The following is a 26,409-nucleotide window of genomic DNA, read 5'->3' as shown; positions in this document are numbered from 1 at the left end:
TCCGCTGCAGTTGGTATCTCTACCTTTCAACTAGCTACTGTGAAATCTCTTTTGTTCAGCAGTGTTCTTCCACACCAATGCAATAGCAGAGGTTTTATTAGAAACCCAATTTATTAGTAGATTAACTGCTTTGTCTATTTACCTTGGTGATTTGTTCTTGGAGGCAAAAATCATGATGGCAATAAAACTGATAATGATGAAGATCTAAAAACAACTCAAAAGTGGCACCAAAAAGATAAAGGAAATTATTCTCTACAGATTTAAATATGTGAAGCATTGCATAGATTATTCAGTAATTAATGTTTTGAAATTTCATATCCAAAGCTCTAACACATCAAATATAAAGTAAATTAGAATTATACTTCCCTGAATATGGAGGTAATTAAATGCATTTCAGATTCTGGTACTAGAGCTGAACTTCTGACAAAGAATAGAGAAGACATAATTTTGGCGCTCTACTTAGATCACAGAGTTACGGTCGGGACCTAAAATGTAAGGCCAGGCTGTTTTGTCTCCTTGCACTGCCTCTTCCTCCTCCTAATTTGCATGATTTGGGGCAAGTCACTTAAGCTAACCCTTGAACCCTTATTTATGAAAGCTATACAATGGTCCCTCTTTCTCACCAGGTTTATGCGATGTAAAAGAAATGCCATATGGAAAGTGGGTGGCATAGAAATGGCAATTCTTTCCCACCAGATTTGAGATTTATGATGTTGACTTATTTCCATTCTTGGAAGAGAAGCAAACAGAAAAAAAAAGTGTATTTGGCAGGTTTTTCCACTTGGAACTTAATGCCCTTGTGGGGGATCTACATTAGAAATTCAAAAATGAATGGTGTATAATCAGAGGGTGGAGGTGTGCTCAAGAGGTAGAGCACCAGCCTAGCAGGGGTGGTGTGATGTCCTGAGTTCAATCTCCAGTACTGCAAAGGAGAGGAGAGCAGAGAATAAAAGAGAAGAAATTTACTGCATTATCAATATATTTTATTATAAGCAAATAAAATTATAAAGAAGACAAATAAGGTAGAAGAAATATTGACACAAATATAAACGATAAAATAAGATTTTTTTAAACTTATGACACTCACCTGAAGACTATTCAGTTCAAAGAGAACTATGCTACATAGTATACTTTTTGTTTTAAAGTCCTTTCTCTGAGGTAAAAATTCATTTGAGTTTCTCTGTTATCACTGTGTCATTTAGTAAGGAGTTCCTCCATTTCAAGCCAACCAAAGAGCTACAATGACTCCAAATACCTCTACTTCTTTACTCCCCTCCCACCTTCCAATAAAGATAACCTACACCAAACAGGCAACCCAAAAGTTAGCCATACTGTGTAATCAGAGATGTCTACATAGTTAAATACATGAAGTACTGCTCAGATATTTAGGAATTAATGTTTTAAAATTTCACTTCCAAAGCTCCAATAACATCAAATACAAAGCATTCCTATGAATATGGAGTTTACTGAAGGTGTTTCTGATTTTGGTCATAATTGTAGAAACCAGACTCAATGAGCCCAATCTAGAAATGTTGCTAAATAAGCACCTCTAACTTTAGTATGTGCTTTAAAATTATATAGGCTGAATATATTATATTGAATTTATGGCAAACAGGATAATAGAAAAGTTGCTGACTTCTTCCAGAAAAGATAGCTCTCTATTTAATAACAATTTACTGCTATCACATTGTTTCAATCCAAATATGGCATTATGGTGCCATTCTAAAAATAAATCTAAGTCCCCTGTGACAAGAGCCCTTTAGCTATGTTCATTTCCTTTTAGGGCTCAAGTTTCCCACAGGAAGAAATTCAATGTTTGGCAAAGCTGTCTCAAATCATGTATAGATAAGGCAGAAATGCTAACTGTACTCTCAACCTATCCCTGCTTTACATTGTTGATTTTCCTTTACTGAGGCTCATTATGTAGCCCAACAAGCTGGAAATATTCAACAACTATTGCCTAATAAAAGTGACCAAAGTATCATTCTGAGTAAAAAACTGGAAGTGATGGATGGGGAAGTAGTAGGGCTAAAGAGGTAATTAATGAATCAGCTAAATTAAATAATACAAAATTATCACATACAACTAACAAGTTTTTCTGATAACTGTAATGAATTTCAAACACGTATTTCAATTTTGTTATTTGTATTTCTGAGTATAAACTGCATTATCAATGTACTCAGTAAGGTTAATGTAATTTAATAAACCTGTACTATTTTATTATCACATACAAATAATATACAATAGGCCATACATAATACTCATACCTGGAACCAAGTTCCAAATTCTTCAAGTTGTATTTAATGTAACTTGATAAATTATAAGATTTCTTTTTGCTTTTCTTTGCCCTAAACTGCGACTCAGACTCAGTGTCTGATGCTTTTGCTCATCAGCTAGCACTCTCCCACCAGAGTCACACCGCCAACCCATACATAATGATTCCTGAAACATGTTTAGGAATATTTCATAATGCTTACAAAATACTGAAGTTTATTTCAAAAAGTTAGTGTCTTCTGGAAATAAGCCTTAAGTCAGATATTTAACTGTGCTTACTGAGCGGCAAAAACATATAGCAACATATATTACTAGTCAACTCAAAATCCTAGAAAGTTCTTTGCCCATACTGGTTCCCACTAAGAATCTGTATGAATAATATCCACAAAAGACCTCAAGAAATTGTTGAAGTGCATTCAGAATTCTATACAAGGTCGGCATTCACAAAATATATCCATTTATTTTGAATTTTGACTAATTATATATTTTTAACATAGCTTTCAGGGGGAACTTGTGCAAATATTTTTTAAAAAGCATAACTATTTAACAGCTATCTTATTTCATCATTAAGCTATTAGATAAATTAATGGTAAGAAGAATTAAACTTGGGGGCCCTGTGCTTGCTAAGCAGGTACTCTATCACTTAACATACTTTTTGCAATGGTTATTTTCGAGATAATGCCTGGGCAAAGCAGGGCCTTACTCTGACTTGTGCATTCTCATGTAGTTGAGGGGACAGGTGTGCACAAGTCCACCCAGCCATTCAGCCACTGTGCTTCTCTGGTAGCTGAGTATGTAATAGGTCTGTGCCACAGTGCTTAGCCACTGGTTAAGATGAAGTCTCATAAACTTTTTGTCCAGGGTGGTCTTGACCTATAATCTCATGATCTCTGCTTCCTCAGTAGTTATCACAGGCTTGCTTTATTTCCCAAACAGCTAGAAATTCCTATTTTCTAAGCACTTTGACAAAATTTGAAGAAGGCTCCTGACAGGGACATGACAGAGTCAAAGGGAGGTCAAAGCCTAGATTCTAGTCTGTTTTCCAACTAATTAACTTTGTCACTACCCTGGGTTTCCCCTTTCCCTACTGGTGAAAGGACAAATCAAGAGTTTTACCCCTTTTAGCTCCATCCTTTTAGAATTCCCTATTTTTGTCACTCCCTTTTGCAAAAATCTCGGGTCTACCTGTAATTCCTAATTAGAATCAATCCGTTAGTCATTGATTCCAGGCTGTGTATTACCAATTCAACTCCCTATCCTTATTCTTCATTACAGCCTCAACTTGAAAACGGTTCCATGCATGCTACACTGCTCTTCAACTAACAGACACCATGTGGTTGTTGTATACCAAATTCTGTGATAAGAGCACTGCACACATTAGCTCATTTACTTGGTACAGAGTGATTGTGTACTTCATCCCAGCTCTCACAACTGTCTCCAACTCAAGCACATACTTTTTAATCCCAATACATTACACAGTCTCTTTATTCCTTAAGTAAATAAATGGCTTCCCTCTTCATCAGGGCTTTGAAGATTAAAATATCATTTGTCAAAATTTTCTTATAAATCCAACTCTTTTTTTTTTGTGGGGGGTGGGGTGAGGGGGTTGGTAGTGGGGCTTGAACTCAGGGCCCAGGTGCTGTCCACAAGCTTTTTCACTCAAGGTTAGCAGTCTACCACTTTGAGCCACAGCTCCACTTCTGGTTTTCTGGTGGTTAATGGGAGATAAAAGAGTCTCACAAACTGAGCTGGCTTCAAACTGCAATCCTCAGACCTCCTGAGATCTAGGAGATCCTGAGTAGCTAGGATTATAGGTCTGAGTATACTGGTGCCCAGACCCAACTCATTTTTTTTGGGGGGGGGGGGGGGTCCGGTCGTGGGGCCTGAACTCTGGGCCTGGGCACTGCCCCTCAACTCTTCAGCTCAAGGCTAGCGCTCTACCACTTGAGCCACAGTGCCACTTCCAGCTTTTTTCTTTTTGCTTATGTGGTGCTGAGGAATGGAACCCAGGGCTTCATGCATGCAAGGCAAGCACTCTACTGCTGAGCCAACTTCCCAGCCCCCCCCCCCCCCCGCAGTCATTTTTTGAAGTGCCCCGACAGTGGTACCTCTTTACCATACCAAATTTCCTCTCTACAACTTCACTATTAAAGTTCTTATTGCAAGCCCCAAAGGTTTCTTAATTAAATACTCTAAATAATTTATCTATTTTTAATGTCCAAGAATTGTATAGCACTGAACCTTCTGCAAAATATTCTTTAAAGGCAGGACAAAACACATATAGCACCAGTTAGAAGGAACAGGAGCAAATGATCAGGGCAAGACTTGAGAGGTTTATAATCCCTGAGTGAAAGCGAAAGCAGCATATCACGCCATTCTACTTTCACTCAGGGCATGTGTCAATTTTCAGGTCCTAAAGTCACTGCATGACCAAGAAGTAATAGCAGCAATTTTTTACCTTTTTTTTTTTTTTGCTAGTCTTGGGGCTTGAACTCAGGGCCTAGGCACTGTCCCTGAGCCTCTTTGTAGTCAAGGTTAGTGCTCTACCATGTAAGCTATAGAGCCACTTCCAGCTTTTTTTGAGTAGTTTACTATAGATAAGAGTCTCATGGACTTTTCTGTCCCTGGCTGGCTTTGAACTGTGATCCTCCCTCCTGAGTAAATAGGATTACAGGCATGAGCCACTGGCATCCAGATGAGGATTTTTTGGTCAGTTGTGGGGCCTGAACTCACCTGGCTGCTGTCCCTGAGCCTCACTGTGGTTAAAGCTAGAGCTCTACCACTTTAGCTACAGCGTCATTTCCAGTTTTTGAGCGGTTAATTGGAGATAAGAGTCTCATGGGGACTTTTATGCCTGGGCTGGCTTTGAACCATGATCCTCAGATCTCAGCCTCTGGAGTAGCTATGATACAGGCATGAGACACTCGTGCCCAGCTGAGTTGTTTTTTTGTTTGTTTGTTTGTTTTTTGTTGGTGGTGGAGGCTGAACTCTGGGCCTGGGTGCTGTCCCTCAGCTCTTCAGCTCCAGGTAAGTGCCCTACCACTTCAGCCACAGTGCCACTTCTGGCTTTCTTCTGCTTATGTTGTGTTGAGGAATTGAACCCAGGGCCTCATGCATGTGAGACAAGTACTCTACCACTGAGCCACCTTCCCTGCACGGCTGGGAGTTTTTTGATGCCACGACACCTTAAAGTGTGATAGTATCCAATGTTCACAAATAATTCTACATGAAAGGTTATCTCACTTTATGAAATAAAAAACCAAGGGCCAGAGACTTCAAAATCCACAGTCTCTTCACTAGCTTCCTCTTTATCTCTGGCAAAGAAAATCTAATAGTATAAACAATGTAAAGTAGCCACAGTAATATAAACACTTCAAAAATCTTATTGCTGATGCGACATGCATCTCACCATTCAAAGGTAAGGGTTCTTCTGAAGTTCAGACAGGTAACATTACTATATTAATTGCTGTAAGCAGACCCTAAATTTTATTTCCAGTTCTCTATGAGCAACAGTATACTTCCTCCATAAAATTATGTTCATCCATAATTTTAATAGAGCTTAAGGAGGAATGGTTTTGATTCCTACAAATATCATGACATGAAAAAAAGAGACACTATTAAAAATGAAAAGGCTTGAGTCACATTGTGCTTCCAAGCATCCAACAAAGTCATCACCCACATATGGACTTCTTTCTTTTTTTAGGGGGTGGGTGTCTAGCTATAAATAAATGTCTTGACAGTGGGTGTTTCCTCTGTTTTGCTGAAAGAAATTTCAGAAATAAATCATGGCTAAAAGCTGTAGCCCGTGTGTTCTCCCTAGATACTGACTTTATTCAATCACTGTTGAAAGCTGATAGAATTTTAAGTTGTATTTTGGCAAGACTATTAACTCTATTTTGTTCAAAGCCAATACAATCTTCTATAACAAGCCAATAAATCTGTCATTGAATTACTACAATCATGATAATTTAAAAAGGCATGCCTTTTGCTTTGCAAAGGGTTTGTTTATATATTGTTTGGCAGAATGTAAATCACATTATTCTCTAGAGCCTTTGTCTATTGATCCTTTGGGTTCTTTAAATCTTGTCTACTGGGATACTTTATGTCAGTATCACTCAAGAAGGAGGATGAGTAAGGAGGGGAATCAGATTATAAACAGCTGCTCTATAAAGGGCCTAGCCCAGCTCATACACTGTCTTCTAAGAAAATGTATCTTATCTATGGACACCAGACAGCACCCTGAATTCCTCTCATGATCTCAGAATGCCAGGTCTTAGCCTGGTGATAGTGGCTCATGATTGCAATCCTAGTTATTCAGGAGGCTGAGATCTGAGTATTGATGTTTTTAGTCAGCCCAGGCAGGAAAGTCTGTGAGATTCTTATCTCCAGTTAAAAGCCGAAAGTGGAGCTGTAGCTCCACTTTTGCCAGCCTTGAGTAGAAACATTAAGGGTCCTGAGTTCAAACTCTGGTACTAGCAAACACACACACAAACAAAACACTAATGCCGGGTCTTGTATTACAGATACTGTAATGCCAGCAAAGAAAACACACATGCTATATGTGTGTTCATATATATGTATTGCACTGTGTGCCTGTTTTCAAATATTTCTTCCCATAACATATGTAAAGTAAAAGAAGCATGTTTTCTAGTATTTACTCTTTTTTTTTTTGCTAAAAATAATTCAGTGGGTGCTAGCAGTTCAAGACTATAATCTTAGCTACTCAGGAAGATAAGACCTGGAGAACTGCATTTTGTGGCCAGCTTAGGCAGAAGGGACTGTGAGACTATCTTCAATTAACCAGCAAAGAGTCAATCTAGAGACATGCCTCAAGTGATATGGTGCCAGCCAAGCAAGGAAGCCAAGCAAACAAGCCGAGCATGAGTGAAGCCCTGAGTTCAAACCCCAGAACCATGACAAAATTAAATTCAAAATTCAAAAATCTCCAGACCCATATAGATAATTATGAAAATGGTGGTATAGGGGAATAGGAACTACAAAGGTCTTACAGCCACAACGGTGTTCCCACATTGTGAAGTAGGGAAAACACTGTTTTATTCCACCTTTTGGGGAAGATGAAATGAGATGGGGAATGGGAATGTTCTTATGTCCTCATTTCCTATTCTATCAAAATGCTCAGAATGCTATAAGCTTATCCTACCTTCCTTTACTTCTGCTAAAACTCGTTTCCCTTTTTCCTAAGTGTGGTTTGTATGCCTCATAAAAATAATATGATATAAAGGCCAAACAGTAAGAGCTTATAATGAATTATTCTCATTCTTTGCAAAGAAGTAACCATTTCTAGCTCTCTCATTTTTAAGCTGTTTTTCATTCCTATTTATGGGGATTTTTTTTTTCTTTGGGTCTGGTCGTGGGGCCTGAACTCTGGGCCTGGGTGCTGTCCCTCAGCTCTTCAGCTCAAGGCCAGTGCTCTACCACTTGAACCACAGCACCACTTCCACATTTTTCTTTTTGCTTATGTGGTGCTGAGGAATCGAATCCAGGGCCTCAGGCATGCAAGGCAAGTGCTCTATCACTGAGCCACCTTCCCAGCCCCTCATTCCTATTTATGAATAAAATCTTTAAATTAGTATTCTCTTGTAGAGCACAAAATAATAATAAGTAATAATGTGATATGATTTTTATAAAGTTAAGTCTGCCTTATTTGCAGGTTAACATCGATTGTGAGAAAAAAAAATCAAAAGAAATCTCAAAAACAAGGGCTCAAGTGGTAAAGTGCTAGCCTAGCAAGCATGAGGCCGAGTTCAAATCCCAGTACTGTCAAGAAAAAGAAATAAGAAATTAAAAAAAAAATTTAAGCTGGGCCCTGAGGGCTCATGTCTGTAATCCTAGCTACTCAGGAAGCTGAGATCTGAGGATCGCAGTTCGAAGCCAGCCCAGGCAGGAACATCCATGAGACTCTTATCTTCGATTAACGACCAGAAAACTGAAAGTGGCACTGTGGCTCAAGTGGTAGAGTGCTCACCTTGAGCTGAAAAGCTAAGGGACAGCATCCAGGCTCAGAGTTCAAGCTCCACTACCGACAAAAAGAAAAAACATTTTTTTTTTAAATTAGCATTTGCTCATTACACAGCTCTCACTCAGTCCCACCTTACTGTCAGCTGTGTTTAATTGTTCCATGATCTGCTGTTTCCCTGTCCTTAACTTTGTAAAAATCTGCCTATAGAAAAGCAAATGGTCCTCAAAAAGCAAGAAAAAAATCCAATGTTTTAGATTTGTTGAAAGGTATCATGTGTGTAGTGGAAGTTGGAAAAAATGAATCAAGTATCTGTAGTACAGTACTAAACTTGGTGGGTGGGTGTGCACGCATGTGCGCATGCACTGCTCTTGAAGCTTGAACTCAGGGCCTGGTCAGAGCTTTTATGCTCAAGGCTATTGCTCTACCACTGAGCTAAAAAATCTTAACATGAGGTAACATCATGACATACAGCTTCCTTATACCCAAAAGCATGGCAGATATAAGAAATAATCATTTTTATTTGCAAAGCACTTTATGATTTTCAAAATACTTTCACATTCATTATTTAATTCAATCCTCAAAGTAACTCTATGAGATATAAAAGGAATATTAGCTGCTTTACAGAATAAGTTAAAGGTGTAGGGAAGTGACTCATTTGAGCCTAATTAATCAGTTAACAGAAACCTCAATTTTTAAACCCTTAAAGTTCATCTTTTTAGCATATAACCTTTTGTCACCTAACTTTCCATGGAAAGCCAAATGACTATTTTGTAGCCATAAGAAATATCTGCAGTATTTCTGGGGCCTGTAAAACAGTATTAACAATATGCATGTTTATTTTTATGTATCTTTGCAATGGTGGGAGATGGAACCTAATTATACACACTTAATAAAAGGACACATTTAGCTTTTCTTCAATCAGAAATTAAAAACTTATGTAAAAAATAAATATGTAACATGATTTGTGAAGACTTAAAAAAACCACAACAGTCTAAACTTCCCCCAAATCTGTTCATATAACATATTTGGGTATTCAATAATTTATTTCACAAATCTGTTATGATATAGAAACACATAATCAGAAAAGTCATGACATTTACCACAAAGTTACTGTGCAAAATTTTCACAAAAGTCTTTGAAAAGGTGAGGAAAACTTCCCCAAACCATTCTACTATCTGTGAGTCTATAACCCTGTTGCCTCATTTTCAAGTTCAAAGAGATAGACAATGCATTCATAGTATGAAAATTCAAGTTCTCCTAATCCTTAACACATTGAGACAATTATTCAAGTACAAAGGGAAAGCCCTTATAAAAGGTCCAAAAAGAATTTATCCAGCAATAAAGCTTAAAGAAAACCTTTCCCAAAATAGGGTTTTGAGTGAGAGTCAGCCAGTCCGTGAAAAACTCAAACACCCATTCTGGTATAAGATTATGTTCTCTCCTGTCCACTTGTAATTACTTTTCCATTTCTAAGAGGCAAAATGCACACCTCTCCTGAATCACTGCATTAAAAAACAGAACTATTTTATAAGTAAAACAATTAGTATATAACCTCCTCCCCCCTTGTCCAAGGCTTAAACTTGTATCTTAATCTCTTTCTTGCCTTACTGCTCACAGCTGGTTCTCTACCATTGAGCTATGCCTCTCGCTCAGTGTTTTGCTGATTTAATTGGAGTTGGAGTCTCATGGATTTTTTTTTGACCTTGATTCCTTTGAACCTCAATTCTTCAGGTTTTGTCCTCCTAAGTAGCTAATATTACAGATGTGAGCCACTAGCATTTCACTAATTAGTGTAATCTTATTTTAAAATGGACTATGAAAGAATTTCTATACTATCTCTAAAAGCCTATGCATCTTTGGATGCCAGTCATACACCATATAAAGTTAAATGAGCTATCCAAGATATCTGAGTCTAAAAATACACTTTAAAAAAGTTATTCTGAACTAGTCAGATAGGCATTTCAACAAATGTCATCAAATGTTGCCTTAACTATGCCAGGTTAAAAAGAAAACTCTCCAAGCATATCACGAAGTGAATGACCTACCCACTGAAGATTATATGGCCGTGTCCTCATCATCCCCTCACTCAACACATGTACACACAACCAATGCAACAAGAGAGGAGTTCAAGCCAGGTGCCGTGGCTCAAGCTACTGAGGACAGTGGTCAGAACCCAGCCTTGGCAGGAAACTCCATGAGACTCTTAGCTTCACTTAACCACCCAAAAGGCCAGAAGCGAACCTGTGGCTCAAGTGGTAGAGTTGATAACCTTGAGCAAACAAGCCCCAGCATCAGCACAAAATCACTTTATCTACTTATTTAGTTTCTTTAGTTTGGGGCTCAGACACCAAGAGATTCTAATGTGAAAAAAAAATGTTTCTAATAAAAATAGAATCTGGTACTAGGAGAAGAACGAAAACATTTACTTACAAAAGATGTTATTGAAAGAACTGCCTTCAAAAGTCACTTGAAAAACAAAAAGCTTAATTTAGGCATTAGGTGCTGTCCCTGAGCTTTTACACTCAAGGTTTGTGTTCTACCATTTGAGATACAGCTCCACTTCCAAATTTGCTGGTTAAGTGGAGATAAAAGTCTTAGGGACTTTCTTGCCTGGGTTGGCTTAGAACCATGATTCTGAGATCTCAGCCTCTTGGTAGCTAGGATTATCAATGTAAGCCACTGGCATCCAGACAAAAGTCTGTTGGTTTTAAGAAAGTAAAACTACTGACTTAAAATCAAGTTTCTTATAAATATTAAGACCTATAAGATTCCCTTATTTGGGTGGGAAGGTGGCTCAGTGGTAGAGTGCTTGCCTCACATGCACGAGGCCCTGGGTTTGATTCCTCAGCACCACGTAAGCAGAAAAAGCCAGAAGTGGCTCTGTGCCTCAAATGGTAGAGGGCTAGCCTTGAGCTGAAGAGCTGAGGAACAGCACCCACACCCCGAGTTCAAGCCCCACGACCGACTTAAAAAAAAAAAAAAAGATTCCCCTATTTGCTGTCACTAAAAATTCATTAGCAATCTAAAATTCTGAAGTTTACACTTTATAGTATACATGAAAAGACGTATTTTTAATCTGTTAATAGGAAATATGCAATCAATATAACCCGTCTTCTTCCAGAACCCACCAGAAAGTTCTCCATTTGAAATGGAAATTTACCAAGACAACCTTTTATTTTTCAGTGCCAGTCCCCAAGATCCTCAGATCTCAGCCTCCTGAGAAGCTAGGATTATACATGAGCTACTGGCACCAAGCAACAAAACCATTCTTAACTTTACAACTTCAGTATGAATTCTAGATTCTGGAATAGCTTAAAATCAAATATGCTAAGACTAAACATAAAGCACAGGCAAGCCTTGGGGAAAATGAAATTTAAAATACAAGATACTGACGGTTAAAAATCATATTAATGTCTAAAACATAAAACAAAATCAACTGGGGATATAGCTCAGTTGGTAGAGTACCTGCCTAGGATGTGCAAGGTCCTGGGCTCCATAGCAGGGGTTTAAAAAAAAAAAAAACTCACAAAACACCCAAAAGGGGCCCTGCTCTTATTTACAAAAGGACGGGAATTCTAACATCAGGATGGAAAGTCAAAGCATATTAGTCCGCTTTATAAATATCCATGTCCTTTCTTGGACTCAGAAATCCACTAACCCATGTCCCTTGGGTCTCTTCCATTTCCACCTCACTGAAAATCACATGTACAACATCTAGCCAAAGGCAGAGATTTCTCTTGAAGATTTCTAAAAATTAAAACCAGAAGAAAAATAGAGAATACTGTTAATGCCTTAAGCTGCCATACATCTTTCCCTCCTGTGAAGAACAAACCTCCTAGCCGGGCGCTGGTGGCTCATGCCTGTAATCCTAGCTACTCAGGAGGCTGAGATCTGAGGATCGCGGTTCAAAGCCAGCCTGGGCAGGATAGACTGAGAGACTCCTATCTCCAATAAACCACCAGAAAACTGGAAGTGGTGCTGTAGCTCAAGTGGTAGAGCGCTCGCCTTGAGCTGAAGAGCTGAGGGACAGCGCCCAGCCCTAGAGTTCAAGCCTCACGAACGACAAAAAAAAAAAAAAAGAACAAACCTCCTGCTGAAAGATAATCACTTTTAAACAAAGTTCTACATATAAACACACGTACTAATTATAATAATTCAATATAATCATAAAATCCTATAGATTTTGCTAGTTCTTTGGAAACAAAAAAAAAGCTACTAGGAAAAGTATCTCAAAACATTTTTTTTTTCAGAAAGAGAATAGCAATTAAAAAAACTCACTAGATTAATTAGAATTCCCCCACCTTTCAAGGCAGATTCCTTAACACTAAGTGAAAAAATGCTTTTCTAAATTAGTTACTACTACATCAGTTGATTCTGTTTAGCCACAAAGAAAACATCTCAATTCCCTACGTTAAAAATCAATATATTACAGTGTGTATCACTCTCTACCACATATACACACACATACATATATATGTACATTTTTTGTGGTGCTAGGAACTGGATCCAAGGCTTTGCACGTATGAACACTTACTTATCACTGGACTCTACTTCTATAGTCAATGGTGTATTGTTTCCTCACTCCACTGCTTATGACACCAAAACCTTAATGATCTAGTATTTCAAAAGTCTTTACATAAAAACAATAGGCAACACTAAAATCACATTGTTATATATTTTTCACCATTATAATTGCACAGCTACCAGTCTATAATTTACTTTTAGCTTATTTAAATACATTTTGCTTAAAGAAGAAACCTAATTCACAATTCAAATATTCTCAGTATAGAACAAAAGGCAAAAGCACTGCACCACAATCAATTCTATGTACATGTGTCTTAGAGCTCTGTGAAGCACAGCACAAAACATAGCTCAGTTTGCATAAACTGAGGCTTCAGGGCTCGTTGCAAAATTCTAAAAGTAATGTTTAAGTGTTCACATTCTTAGCCTATTGAAAAGTCTCTTAAGAGAACACAACACAAAGCATTTGGACATGTGACAAAGTGTTGATATTCATAGTATACTTATATTTTGGCATAGATATAAAACTTAAATAAAAATGCTGTTAGTACATTGATAGGTTTTAGTATTTCCTGTTGAAAGTTTCCAATTGCATGTGAAGTCCAAATAGCTGGGGAGAATCCGGAAAATCGACAAGAAAAGGATGACTTTTTAGAATGCTGACGCTTTTCACACCCAGGTTCAGTCATGGCAGCTGAAGTGTTAGGTATGGCTTTATTCCTTTTAAATCTGAGAACTGTAGTCACTTCCATGACATTTCAAATACTGGAACCAAAAGCATTTTTTCTTCATGATTCTGAGCCTTCTTGGTTCATAATCATGTTTAGAAAACCATTTCTATAAACTTAGTTCATACTTGTATTTTGCTCGCTACTGCTTAGAGTCCAAGTATTCTGCCCTAGACCTCCTAGAGAAATAGGAATACAGATACTAAAAAAAAGATAGCTAAAACCATAATACACACTCTCTCTCTACACACACACACACACACACACACACACACACACACACACACACACACACACACACACACACACAGCCTCGGAGCCCCTTCAGACATGACACCCACTAAGGGGGCCTTTGCTTCTAACTGTGTAAGGGTCTCCGGCTGTGGTCTGACTTGCACAAGAAGTACAGACAGCCCCTGAGAGGCGCTTTAGTCCCCTTTGGAAAACACTGTTGGACAGACTGTAAATGATACAGTTGCAGAAACTATTACTAATAGCAAGCCAGGTTGTCAAGAAGGATGCAAAGCGGTTGCTGTGGCCAGTGGAACTCTCCAACAAGAAGTAGATGATGTACGGCAACCAGAGGATATAAAACACACTAGTGATTCGGAACAGGACCATAGCATAACGTTTATCAGGGCAGGCCTGTACTTCCCCAGTCTCCCCATTCTGGCTGCTGAAGCGGGCTTGCCTTTCGCTGATTTCCTTTGTGTGCTGTTGACAGATTCGGAAGATGTTGAAATACGTGAAGCAGACAATGAGGGCTGCAGGGGCATATAACGTCATCACGATGAACAAGGTGAAGTAGGGGTCAGTGTGCCAGGACTCTGCGCACCACTGGTACACATCTCCATGATAGCCAGGTTTGCCCCAGTGGAAAAAAGAGGGCAGGAAGACCAGCGTGGAGTACAGCCAAATCAGGAAAATACAAAGGCGTAATCTACAGGGCGTAACCAGGGTATTATAAGTTAAAGGCTTAGTGATCGCAATGTATCTGTCAATACTAATGCAGGCCAGAGAGGCCATGGAGACACTCTTTAGAACTGACACCATAAAACCAAATATCTGGCAAGTCAAGGACTCCTGAATTGGAAGTGGGTAGTGAAGGAGTGATAAAGAGGGTACTAGGCAGCTCACCCCAACCAAGAGGTCAGCATATGCCATTGTCTGGATAAAATAACTGGTGGTGTGATGGTTCAACAAAGGTGCACAATGAAATACAAAAATCACAATGATGTTCCCAGAAATAATCAGTACAGTTAGAAAGACAATAATAATCACTTCCAAAAGGCAAAAACTGACAGATTCCAAGTAGCCAAATGCCAAGAGACAAAAAGGGTGGCTGCTCTGATTACCATCCAAGCTGGAGTTCATCTTGAGCTCAGGAGCGATCTCTCACTTCATGCTGCCGCTTGGCTGCTGCCAACAGTTCAAAGGAGCAGCTGCTGTCATCGCGGTCAGCTGTGTGTGTGTGTGATAATGCAGAGGAGCCTCAGTCCCCAGGCTCCCGATGCTGCTGCTTTGGTGCATTGCCTGCAGTGCAATTCCCCTTTATATCTTTCTTGGAATAAGGAGAGCCAACAGCAGTTGTCTGGCCAGTCCCAGATGTGGCCATAGTGCCAGATTCACCATACACATAGCACCAGGGGAGTAAGACAACCTTGGGGGACAATGTCTTCAAGCCAAGTGAGGTTAGGGGTAAGGGGCAGAAGAAGGGAGATTAGGAGCTTCAGCAGGAGTTGCAATGAGTCTCCTCTGAACAGCTGATAGAAGAAAAGGAGAGAGCATTTTACATTTTGTATCCAATGCCCTAATCAAAGAACCTAGCTAGCTAGCTCAGGGCAGCCTTACCCTTCCCGCTCTACCCCTCCGGACACCACAATTTATGGCTATTCTTGCTAGCACCCACATAACTAGTCTCCAACAGAGGAGGATCGGCAACATTAACCTTTCAGGATCAGCATGAAAGAAAAGCAATCACAGATCAATCTATTCTTATTTCCTTTTATTTGACCCTTTTGAGGGGAGAAAAGAAATCTGCTTCTAGCAATTCTGAAAACATTTCATTATAATTGCCATTAACAAAATTAAGCCAAGATATCTTGCTCTCTCTCTATTAAAGCCAACGTAGTATTTACCTCTGAAAATACTTTTAGCAGAATGTATCTTTTTAGCTCAATTTCAGTGTTACCTGTAATTCTGCATGCTGAAATCCAAACAAAGACCACATAAATCCTTAACAGAAAGCCTTGCAACGCAGGAATGTGCTTCAGCCTGTGTACTGCAGAACTGAGACACAGAGGGAGGGGATAAAAAAAGTAGGAGGGGAAACAGGGAGAAGAGGGGGCTTGGGAAAAGGAAGAAAGGGGGAGGGGAAAGAAAACGCATGTGTGCGCGCACACTTGAGCATCTTTAGCAGCTCATTAGCATTCATTGCCAGAAGTGCTCCCTGATTTCCAGACTGCACAACGGGGAATGACTTAGTATGCTGTAGTGCAGCACTTGAAGGCTGTTTCCTCGTCTGTCTGGAATCCCCCATTAGCAGATAAGCATAATCCAGGCAGTTGGCAAGCAAGGAAAACGGGTAGTAACCAGAGCAGAGTTGGGAGTTAGACTGACACACATTTGCAGAAGGACAATCGAGAGGGGAAATTCCTATTTTCTTATAGCATTTCCCCAAGAACAAAGAACAATGTTAAAGAAAGGAAGTACGTTAACAGTGCATGGCAACTGAGAAGTTGTCACTGTACAAGTAGTTCTAGTTGGCAGTTCCCAGGCCCTAAGCACAAGGCCCACCACACACACACACACACACACACACACACACACACACACACACACACACACACACACACACACACACACACACACACACACACACACACACACACACACACACACACACACACACACACACACACACACACACACACACACACACACACACACACACAGAGTTCTAGTTGGAAGGCTAAATATTTAGCATGATTTTCTTTCTCATGACTCACTGAATATTAACTAATTTAAATTAAGAAACTTTAAAACCAGTTTTTCAAGAGAAAAATTAATATTGCCTAATCTGATAGTAAAAAAAAAAAGTAGCACATATGTAGAGGAGAAATCGTTTCTGAATTTAACATTATCCTGTAGTTATTTTCTTTTTCAAGATACTTTTTGTCAGTGTTGGGGAAACCAGTGCCTTGTATAATCCAGGCAAACAGTCTACCACAGAGCTACATCCCCTAGTCTTGTCCTGTAGTTTTGAGATACCATTTCTTGCTTCTAGACCATTAGAAGTCAGTGTACAAATATAAAAACAAAAAATACAAAGGTAAATTACCCATTCCCAAACAGGCTTGAAAGTTCCAGGAAGTTTCATTGTATAAATAAGTCTTTGAATATCAAAACAGACAATCTGGTTTCTAATTAAAAAAATGCAAATTGGGATTTCTTGTGTTTTTTCCCCTGGTAACATCATAAATGATTAATTTTCAGGTAGTTGGAAGTAGGATGATATGGGAACGGGGTAGTTTTAGTTATTTTTTCCTTTGGGTGTATATGAACTTTCATTTTTTTTCTACACAAAATTATCAGTTCTCCATAGAGCAAAAGAAAATAAACATTGGTATTTTAACACATTTGAGGTTTGTATATTTAAGTAGAAATATATTGTGATTGGGCTTTCTTTCTTTTTTTTGATCAGTCCTGGGGCTTGAACTTAGGGCCTGAGCACTGTCCCTGAGCTTTTGCTCAAGGATAGCACTCTACCATTTGAGCCACAGTGGCACTCCTGGCCTTTTCTGTTTATGTGGTACTAAGGAATTGAATCCATGGCTTCATGCATGCTAGGCAAGCACTCTACTACTAAGCCACATTCCCAGCCCTGGACTTTCATTTTTATTCTTTTTTTTAATCATATACTTTTTTTGTTTGTTTTGTTGGTTTTGGGGCTTGAACTCAGGTCCTGGTTGCTGTCCCTAAGCTTTTGCACTCAAGGCTAGTACTCTTAACACTTTGAGTCACAGTGCCACTTCTGGTTTTCTGGTGGCTAATTGGAGATAAGAGGCTCACAGACTTTCCTCTCTCAGTCGGCTTGGAACCTAGATCCTCAGATCTCAGCCTCCTGAGTACCTAGGATTATAGGCGTGAGCCACTGGTACCTAGCTTATATGCCTTTGTTTGTTTGTTTGCTTGGTGCTGGTCCTGGAGTTTGAACTCAGGACCTGGGTGCTGTCCCTGAGCTTTTTGATGTTGTTGTTCAAAGTTAATGCTCTACCATTTGAGCTGCAACTCCACTTCTGGGTTTTTGGTGGTTAACTGGAGATGAGTCTTAGGCCTGGGCTGGCTTCAAACGGCAGTCCTCAGATCTCAGTCCCCTGAGTAGCTAGCAGTAAAGTCATAAGCTATTAGTATCTAGCACTACAGTTTTAAGGCACATAACAGTTCTCTGTATACAATGTTGTCATGCATTGCTCAACTACGTTAAGGTTATGCATATACAAGGAAGTTAAGGTACCAGAAAAAAAAGATGAATGTCAGGGCATCAATTATTTCCTCTATACACATAGTTGCTCTGCCTAGATTTCTAGACTGGACATTAGTTCTGAACTCCCTCTGTTTACAATTTGCCTACTGGACTCATTTGGATGTCCTTAAAGATTTTACCTACCTCCAGCCTTATCTATACTCCTACTTTGAAACAGACAAGCTTTTTCTCACCTTTGAACACATGCTATTCCCTTTCTAACTCCAACTCACTTCCTAGATGATTTCAGAATTAGAGACCTTTTAGAAAACAAATGAGAAATCCTTTATGTTATCTGGACTACAGCACTATATATTCTTTTTTCTAACACTCTGAAGGAATCTATTCTATTTGTTTATAGTTAATTGCCTGCATCCCATTAGATGAAAAACTCCTGCAAATCAATGGACAGATTTATCTTATTCATGGATATATCCTTAAGACTGGCACAGGACTGGCACTGAATAAACAAAGGCCTAATACAACAGAAGTTTCATTAAGATTGCTTATATAAGAATAGTTGGATTTACCTATAATTACAGGTTAGGCATCCCTAATCCTAAAATGTCTCAAAATTTCAATTTTTTGAATCCTAATTTTAATTAAAAATGTGTGAGATTTGAGAGCATTCACATTTTATTTTCATCACATTAGGGATGATCAATCAGTGAAGTCTATGTAAAATATCTGAAAACCTCTAAAATTTAATGTTCCTGTTTTCAAGTATTTTGGATAAGCAATACTAAATCTGTATTACACTGAAGCAAATTAAATTTCTGTTGGTTAAAAATTGTCAAATAATGTCTGAACACAGCATACTGAAACCTACTGATGGGAGCTGGGGTCCAGGTCAAGTGGTAGAGTGCCTGACTTAGGCAAGTGCAAGGCTCTGAGTTCAAACCCCCCAAAAAGAAAAGAAACCTAATAAAGTCTGTGAAAAGGCAGGAGGGTGGGGTGGGCTGGGGTTAGATAAAGGGTTGAGGAAATGGAGAACTAAAAACAATATAGTCAGGGTGAATTATCAAAATACATTACATTATATGCACGTATGAAAATAGCACAATGAAAATCCTTTCAAAAACAATTAATTGAAAACAATTAATTGATGCTAATAAAATTAACTGTCCACTACCAGTAATTCTAATATGGCCAAGCCTAATAGGTTTATATTCTTTTATTTGGGGGGGGTAGGGTCCAGTCGTGGGGCCTGAACTCTGGGCCTGGGCGCTGTCCCTCAACTCTTCAGTTCAAGGTTAGCGCTCTACCACTTGAGCCACAGTGCCACTTCCAGCTTTTTTCTTTTTGCTTATGTGGTGCTGAGGAATCGAACCCAGGGCCTCGTGCATGCAAGGCAAGCACTCTACCACTGAGCCACCTTCCCAGCCCTGGTTTATATTCTTATAAATCAGGAAATCTTTAGAAATCTCTACATAGATAAAACACACAGAAAGTCTCTTAGAGGGGAAAATAATCTCAGAGATGAAATATGAGAGCTTAAAATTATTTTCACAAACAATAATATAACAGGAATATGACAATTTCTTTCTTTCTTTTTTTTTTTTTGGATGGTCATGGGGCTTGAACTCTGGGCTTGGGTGCTGTCCCTGCGCTCTTCAGCTCAAGGCGAGCGCTCTACTGCTTGAGCCACAGTGCCACTTCTGGTTTTCTAGTGGTATTTATTGGCGATAAAGAGTCTCACGGACTTTCCTGCCCAGGCTGGCTTTGAACCGAGATCCTCAGATCTCAGCCTCCTGAGTAGCTAGGATTACAGGCGTGAGCCACTGGCACCCGGCTAGGAATATGACAATTTCCATATGGAAGCAGGCAATACAGTTCTATAGATCACTCACAACATTATTTCTTATAGAATCATACAGCAAAACTATCTAGTTAGGAAATGGTAGAATCGCAGCCTAAGTTTTGAACAGAACTCAAACACTACAGCGGTCCACAGTATGTAAAGTATTGGTTCCAGGACCCCTGCTGGATACCAGTATCTATGGATGCTTAAGTCTCTTATATAAAATGCTGAGCTATTTGCATATAATCTACATATCTCATATATTTTAAATCATCTAAACTTACACCTCCACAAATATGTAAATTAAATACAATTCAGATTTGAATTATACTTATACCGCAGGGTGTTGGGGTAATTAGGTTGGTAAGTTTTTTCTTTCTTTTTTTAGGTACTAGCATTTGAACTCAGGGTTTCCTATTTGCTAGGCATGTGCTCCACCATTTGAATCAAATCCCCAGTCCTTTTTCTTTAAATTACTTTTCAGGTAGGTATTCAAGTTTTTGTCCAGAGCCAGCATCAAATTGAGATCCTACTGCATACTACCTCCCTCATAGCTCAGATCACAGGTATACACTACCACATACACATTCTAATTAAGACGATATTTCAGGCAGTTATCTTTTTGATCTCTTCCTACTGAACAGCTGAGATTACAGATGTGAGTCACTTCACCGGCTAAATAAGTTTTTTTTTTTTTTAAATCTTTTCACAGAAGATTAAATTTGCAAAAATAGTCAAGCATGCAACAAGAAACACTGAAAATAGGCTTGCTTTACCAGATATTAGAATATAACTCAAAGTCTTAAAAAACAGTTTAGAACAGGAATATATAAGCACATCAGTAACAGACCCATCCTGGTATATATGAGAATTTCAATTATCACAAAGATGGTAGAGCTTTCTGAGGAAAACAAAAGAATCAAACTGGTAACCCATCTGGAAGAAAGTAAAACTGAATCCCTATCTTATGCTCTGTATAAAAATGCCAGATGGATTAAACACACAAAAAAACACATATAATAAAAATCTTGCAAGAAAATCTTGAAAACTGTATTCCCAAAATCTAGAGCTAGGAATGATATTAAACAAAATGAAAAATTTTACATAAAAGACAAAATGTTGAGCCTTTACTCCCATTTCCTGCATGGGGAGAACAAAATACTTCTCCCCCAAACTCCCCCACTCACTCCTCCCTGCTTTATCCTGCTATTCTACAGTGAATCCTTGTAAAATTAAAAAACACACACAAAAAAACCCAGGCAAGGGCTGGGAAGATGGCTCAGTGGTAGAGCGCTTGCCTTGCATGCCTCTGAGGCCCTGGGTTAGATTCCTCAGCACCACATAAGCAAAAAGAAAAAAGCTGGAAGTGGCGCTGTAGCTCAAATGGTACAGCATTAGCCTTGAGCTGAAGAGCAGAGTTCAGGTCCCACGACCGGACTCAAAACAAACAAACAAACAAAAACCCAGGCAAATGTTTTTTAAGGCATGAAACCGTAAGTCCATAAAAATTATTTAAAACAAGATATTTATACTGCTGATGCAAAGGATGAATACACAACTATATACAGTGCTTAGAAATTGAACTTGTGAATAGAAATAAAATATATGAAAAATGGACCTTACCATGGAGGAGTAAATCACTTTCGATTATGACTAAACTAGTCAGGGAACTACTAACTACTGGTATACTGGCATCACTTGCATCCAGTGATAACAAAAATTCAAAAATAGAGATAATATTGGTTAGGATTTCAGTCAATATGTACATTGCTGGTGGAACTTTTAGAAAACTGTAAATAAATGAATACAAAATTAAATAACCATTAAATGCTAAGACTATTCTGTACAACTCAAAGATTTCTAATGTGTGTAGTGATATTTAAAAACCCCATTATTGCTGCAGTGCTGGTGGCTCACACCTGTAATCCTTGCTACTCAGGAGGCTGAGATCTGAGGATCACATTTCAAAGCCAGCCCAGGCAGAAAAGTTCCTATGAGACTCTTATCTCCAATTAACCAGCCCCCAAACTGGAAGTGGCACTGTGGCTCAAGTGGTAGAGTGCTAGTCTTGAGCACAAAGAGGCTCAGGGACAGTGCTCAGTCCCTGAGTTTAAGACCCACAACTGACAAAAAACAAAAACAACAAACAAAACCCCATACAACCTCCACCTCCCCCCCCAATACATACACTATTTCATGTTTAAAAACTAGAAATAAAGTAAGGAACTGCCAATATGAAAATGGTTGAAAGAAAGAACAAAGTTTAAAATAAAATAAATATGTGCAAAGTCAGGTATATATTTTCATGTTTCCATGAATTTATGTATGCACACATTTCTGTACAAAAAGTTCTTACTATATTCAAAGATTATTAAACAGGTTAATGGACCAAAAGTACTGAGTTCTAAGTGCAAACAAATCCAGTCTCTACTATATACTTCACTAGTGAGTGCACTTAAACATAGTTATGATCCAGTCTCTTCATTACTAAAATGGAAACAGTAATTACCACTTCACAAGGATTTTCTTAGAGTTAAACAGACAATGGATAAAAGTGCTTGCGTAACAGCTGGGTGTTGTGGTTGCATTGTTTCTCTCCTGGATCCCCAATGAAATGACAAAGCTAGAAAGTTTTCACTTTCAAAAGGAAAATGGGAGAAGAGTGCTTGCCAAATTAATTCCAGTGCATATGGAAATAAGAGACATCTTTAAGTATGTGATATATTTTACATTATTACAATTCACATTCTACAGCTTCCCCTGCATCTGAGACCCAGGCAGACACCACTATAACAAGCAAAGTATTTACTTATAAGAATGAAAACTAGGTGGGGAGCCGGTGACTCATGTCTGTAATCCTAGCTACTCAGGAGGCTGAGATCTGAGGATAGCAGTTCAAAGCCAGCCTGGGCAAGGAAAGTCTGTGAGAATCTTATTTCCAATCAACCACCAGAAAACCAGAAGTGGTGCTGTGGCTCAAGTGGTAGAGTACTCGCCTTGAGCTGAAGAGCTCAGGGACAGTGTCCAGGCTCAGAGTTCAAGTCCCACAACCAACCAAAAAAAAAAAAAAAAAAAAAAGAAAGAAAGAAAAAGACAAGAATAACTTTGGAGGTGATAGGTACACCTAGCTCTTTATAATTGCCATAGCAGTATATTTATATGTAAAATTTCATAGAGCTACACATTTTTAAATTGAGACATTTTAAAGAGAGGCAGAGATAGGTAGGAACATGGTTAAAAGCCACCCTACAAAAAAGTTAGTGAGAAATGTGGGTGTGATGGCACACAAATACAATCCAAGTTCCAAGGCAAGCTTACGTAGGAGCACTGTGATCTGAAGCCAATCCCTGGCAAAGAAGGAGTAACCACAGCTGAATGGACTGGGGTGTGGCTCACGGCTTACAGCATCTGTTTGCCAAGCACATGGCCCTGATTTGGAACTCCAATATCATCTTCAAAGAAAAAAGAAAAAGAGAAAGGGACGAAGGGAGAAAGGGAGGGAGAAAAGAAGGAAGAAAGGACAAATGAAAGAAAAGAAAGAAAGGAAGGAACAAAATCTGGGCTATATTTTTCTAGTTTTCATTCTTTTTTTTTTTTTCCCAGTTGTGAGGCCTGAACTCTGGGCCTGGGCGCTGTCTCTTAGCTCTTCAGTTCAAGGCTAGTGCTCTACCACTTGAGCCACAGTGCCAATTCCGGTTTTCTGGCTGTTTATTGGAGATAAGAGTCTCACGGACGTTCCTGCCCAGGCTGGCTTTGAACCATGATTCTCAGATCTCAGCCTTCTTAGTAGGCGGGAGCCACTGGTGCCCAGCCTAGTTTTCATTCTTTTTTTTTTTTTTTTTTTGGTCGGGTCGTGGGGCCTGAACTCTGCTGTCCCTCAGCTCTTCAGCTCAAGGCTAACGCTCTACCACTTGAGCCACAGCGCCACTTCCGGCTTTTTTCTTTTTTGCTTATGTGGTGCGGAGGAATCAAACCCAGGGCCTCAGGCATGCAAGGCAAGCGCTCTACCACTGAGCCACCTTCCCAGCCCCTAGTTTTCATTCTTAGAAGTAAATATTTTGCTTGTTTTAGTGGTGTCTGCCTGGGTCTCAGCTGCATGGGAAGCTGTGGAATGTGAACCGTTTGTGCTCATAACTTGGGACTAGCCACGTCTTGTTGGATTAGCCCCTTTTATTGAATGTAGCTCCTACCCATTCCCTCCTATAAAACTAATTATTGCTGGGTGCCAGTAGCTCACACCTGTAATCCTAGCTACTCAGGGGAACTGTGGTTTGAAGCTAGCCTGGGCAGAAAAGTCCCTGTAAGATTCTTATCTCTAATTAACTGCTCAAAAACTGGAAGTGGCACTGTGGCCCAAGTAGTAGAACACTAGCTTTGAGCACAAAGAGGCTCAGGGTCAGTGCCCAGACCCCTGAGTTAAAGTCCTACAACTAACAAAACAAACAACAACAGCAACAGAACCTAAATACTTAGTATTTATTCATTAGTGTTCTCCTTGCTATTTTCTCCCAGTTTCTACTCTGGTTAATTAAGGTCCCCATACAGCATGAAGATATAATCTTGCTTCTATAGTCATCTAAAGGCATTAGAGTAGTAGTGACTGCTTATCATTAAGAACTGCTGAAGCTAGGTGCTGATGGCCTATAAACCTAGCTATTCAGGAAGCTGAGATCTGAGGATCACTGTTTGAAGCCAGCCCCAGCAGGAAAGTCTGAGAGACTCTTATCTCCAAGTAATCACCAAAAATCCAGAAGAGGAGCTGTGGCTCAAGTGGTAACGTGCTAGCCTTGAGCACAAAAGCTCAAGGACAGTGCCCAGGTCCACAGTTCAAGCCCCAGGACTAGCCCCCCCCCCCCCCCCGAAAAGAACTGCTACAAACACAAAGTTGTGTCTTATCAACTACAATACATTTGTAGCTATGTTTCCTCATCCTGACTGGAGAAGAGTTCTGAACATAGTGTCTTTAGTACTGAAATTGTTATTAGGCACACTCCTATGATCTAGTAACAAGAAAATATACCACAATGCTACCACTATGCAGTCTTAAGTAACCTGTGAGAAATCACCAACTAAAAGGACATAGGGAATTGAAATTTCAATAAAAATTTGGACCTGGATGCAAGATCTCAGTGAAATATCACTAAATTCATGAATAAACTAACAACTCCACAACAGACAAGTAAAAGTGAAGGAGAAGAAAATTCAAATAATAAACTCAACAAAATGGTGAAATCAGCTGAGATGCCCAAACACAGATGAATAAAAGACAAGATACAATCTAGACAGGTGCTAGTGGCTCACATCTGTAATCCTAGCTACTCAGAAGGCAGAGATATGAGGATCCTGCTTCAAAGCTGAGACTCTTAACTCCAATTGACCATAAAAAAACAAGAACAAATAAATAAAACAGAGCCATGACTTGAGTGGTAGAGCACTAGCCAGGCTCAGAGTTCAAGCCCCAGGACAGGCAACAAAAAAGAAAAAAAGAAAAAAAATTATTTGGTACACATATATTATGGATTACAAAGACATAAAGAAAAATAAAATTATATCATTAATGAATTTATGTCATCAGCAAGAACCTGGCATGGAATTCAAACCATCATTTTGAGTGTGGTAAGACAAACCCAAAAAACAAATATGTGGATGCTAGACTTTAAATGTTCCTGTATACAAAGTATATGATTCTATATCTATGGGACTAAAATTTTGAACTTAAAGTATTAAAGTCTCAAATAATTTTGTTCAAACATTTCCAAGGACTTCAAAAGGATATAGAAAGATAGTATTACAAATCCAAAATTTTCTTAAAAACAAACAAACAAACAACAACCAACCATTTTCTGGTGAAGAAAGGTCCTATCTTATGTTTAAATATTGTTCCATTATAAGATACTTGTACTAAATACCAGCTTTATAAAGACATTGTTTATCCCTAATTATGTTTTAACGTTTTCTTAAGAGGCTTCATTTTATCATATAGAAATATGTTCAATTCTTTTTAAGCAGCCTGAGCAATACCTTATTATAACCCATGTTTTGGATTATATACCATTGGAAAAACTACTTCCTAATTGACAAACATTTCAGGAATTCAAGAATACTAAAGCGGAAACCAGTAACATGGATACATAAATGCATAACATACTGCCCAACTTTGAAGAAAACTACTTTAAAGTTTATATGCTGCACAAAGAAGTCTCTTTTTTTGGTTGAAGAACATTGCAAACTGGGAAGGAAACATATGGTAAAAACAAGGATTTTTGTCTTCAGAGGAATAAGCTAGAAGGGAATATGGTTTAAGACTACAGAATTAATCTCGAACAACCGCATCAATAAGAACTAGGCCTCTTCTACCAAAAAGCACATTTCTGTCAAGTATGACAAGAATTAAAAAAAAAATTTATATACTGAATAGTACAACTTCTCTGACCAAAATGTAACTACAATTAGTAAGGATTTAGATGCATAATGGGTTAGAGGACATCTCTTACCTTTGAGGTACAATAAATCAAGAAAGAAAAGCTTGCACTTCTCTTTTATGCTACAAAAGACACATCTTCAGCCAGAAGTATTCTTT

General features: G+C 38.8%; 2 protein-coding genes across 6 annotated transcripts in view; both read right to left on the bottom strand.

The window, feature by feature from the left end:
* Positions 1 to 26,409, bottom strand: part of Rabgap1 (RAB GTPase activating protein 1) — a 149,739-nt gene that overhangs the window by 44,378 nt on the left and 78,952 nt on the right. The gene's annotated exons all lie outside the window — the stretch shown is intronic.
* On the bottom strand, positions 4,135 to 15,962 carry Gpr21 (G protein-coupled receptor 21). Of its 2 annotated transcripts, none has more exons than XM_070013198.1 (2): positions 15,642 to 15,962; positions 4,135 to 15,266 (listed from the first exon to the last, which is right to left on the bottom strand). In XM_070013198.1, the coding sequence occupies exon 2, from the start codon at positions 14,875 to 14,877 to the stop codon at positions 13,828 to 13,830; it is 1,050 nt and encodes a 349-aa protein (XP_069869299.1). In that variant the 5' UTR covers positions 14,878 to 15,266; positions 15,642 to 15,962; the 3' UTR covers positions 4,135 to 13,827. The 2 variants fall into 2 exon arrangements, with proteins under 2 accessions (XP_069869299.1, XP_069869291.1); XM_070013190.1 differs by having other exon boundaries at positions 15,695 to 15,962.

The sequence above is a fragment of the Dipodomys merriami genome, unplaced genomic scaffold (assembly GCF_024711535.1).
Source record: "Dipodomys merriami isolate MVZ:Mamm:240054 unplaced genomic scaffold, mDipMer1.0.p SCAF_11, whole genome shotgun sequence".
NCBI lineage: Eukaryota > Metazoa > Chordata > Mammalia > Rodentia > Heteromyidae > Dipodomys > Dipodomys merriami.
Note: the sequence above shows the minus strand (reverse complement) of the source record. Positions and strands in the feature narration are given on the sequence as shown.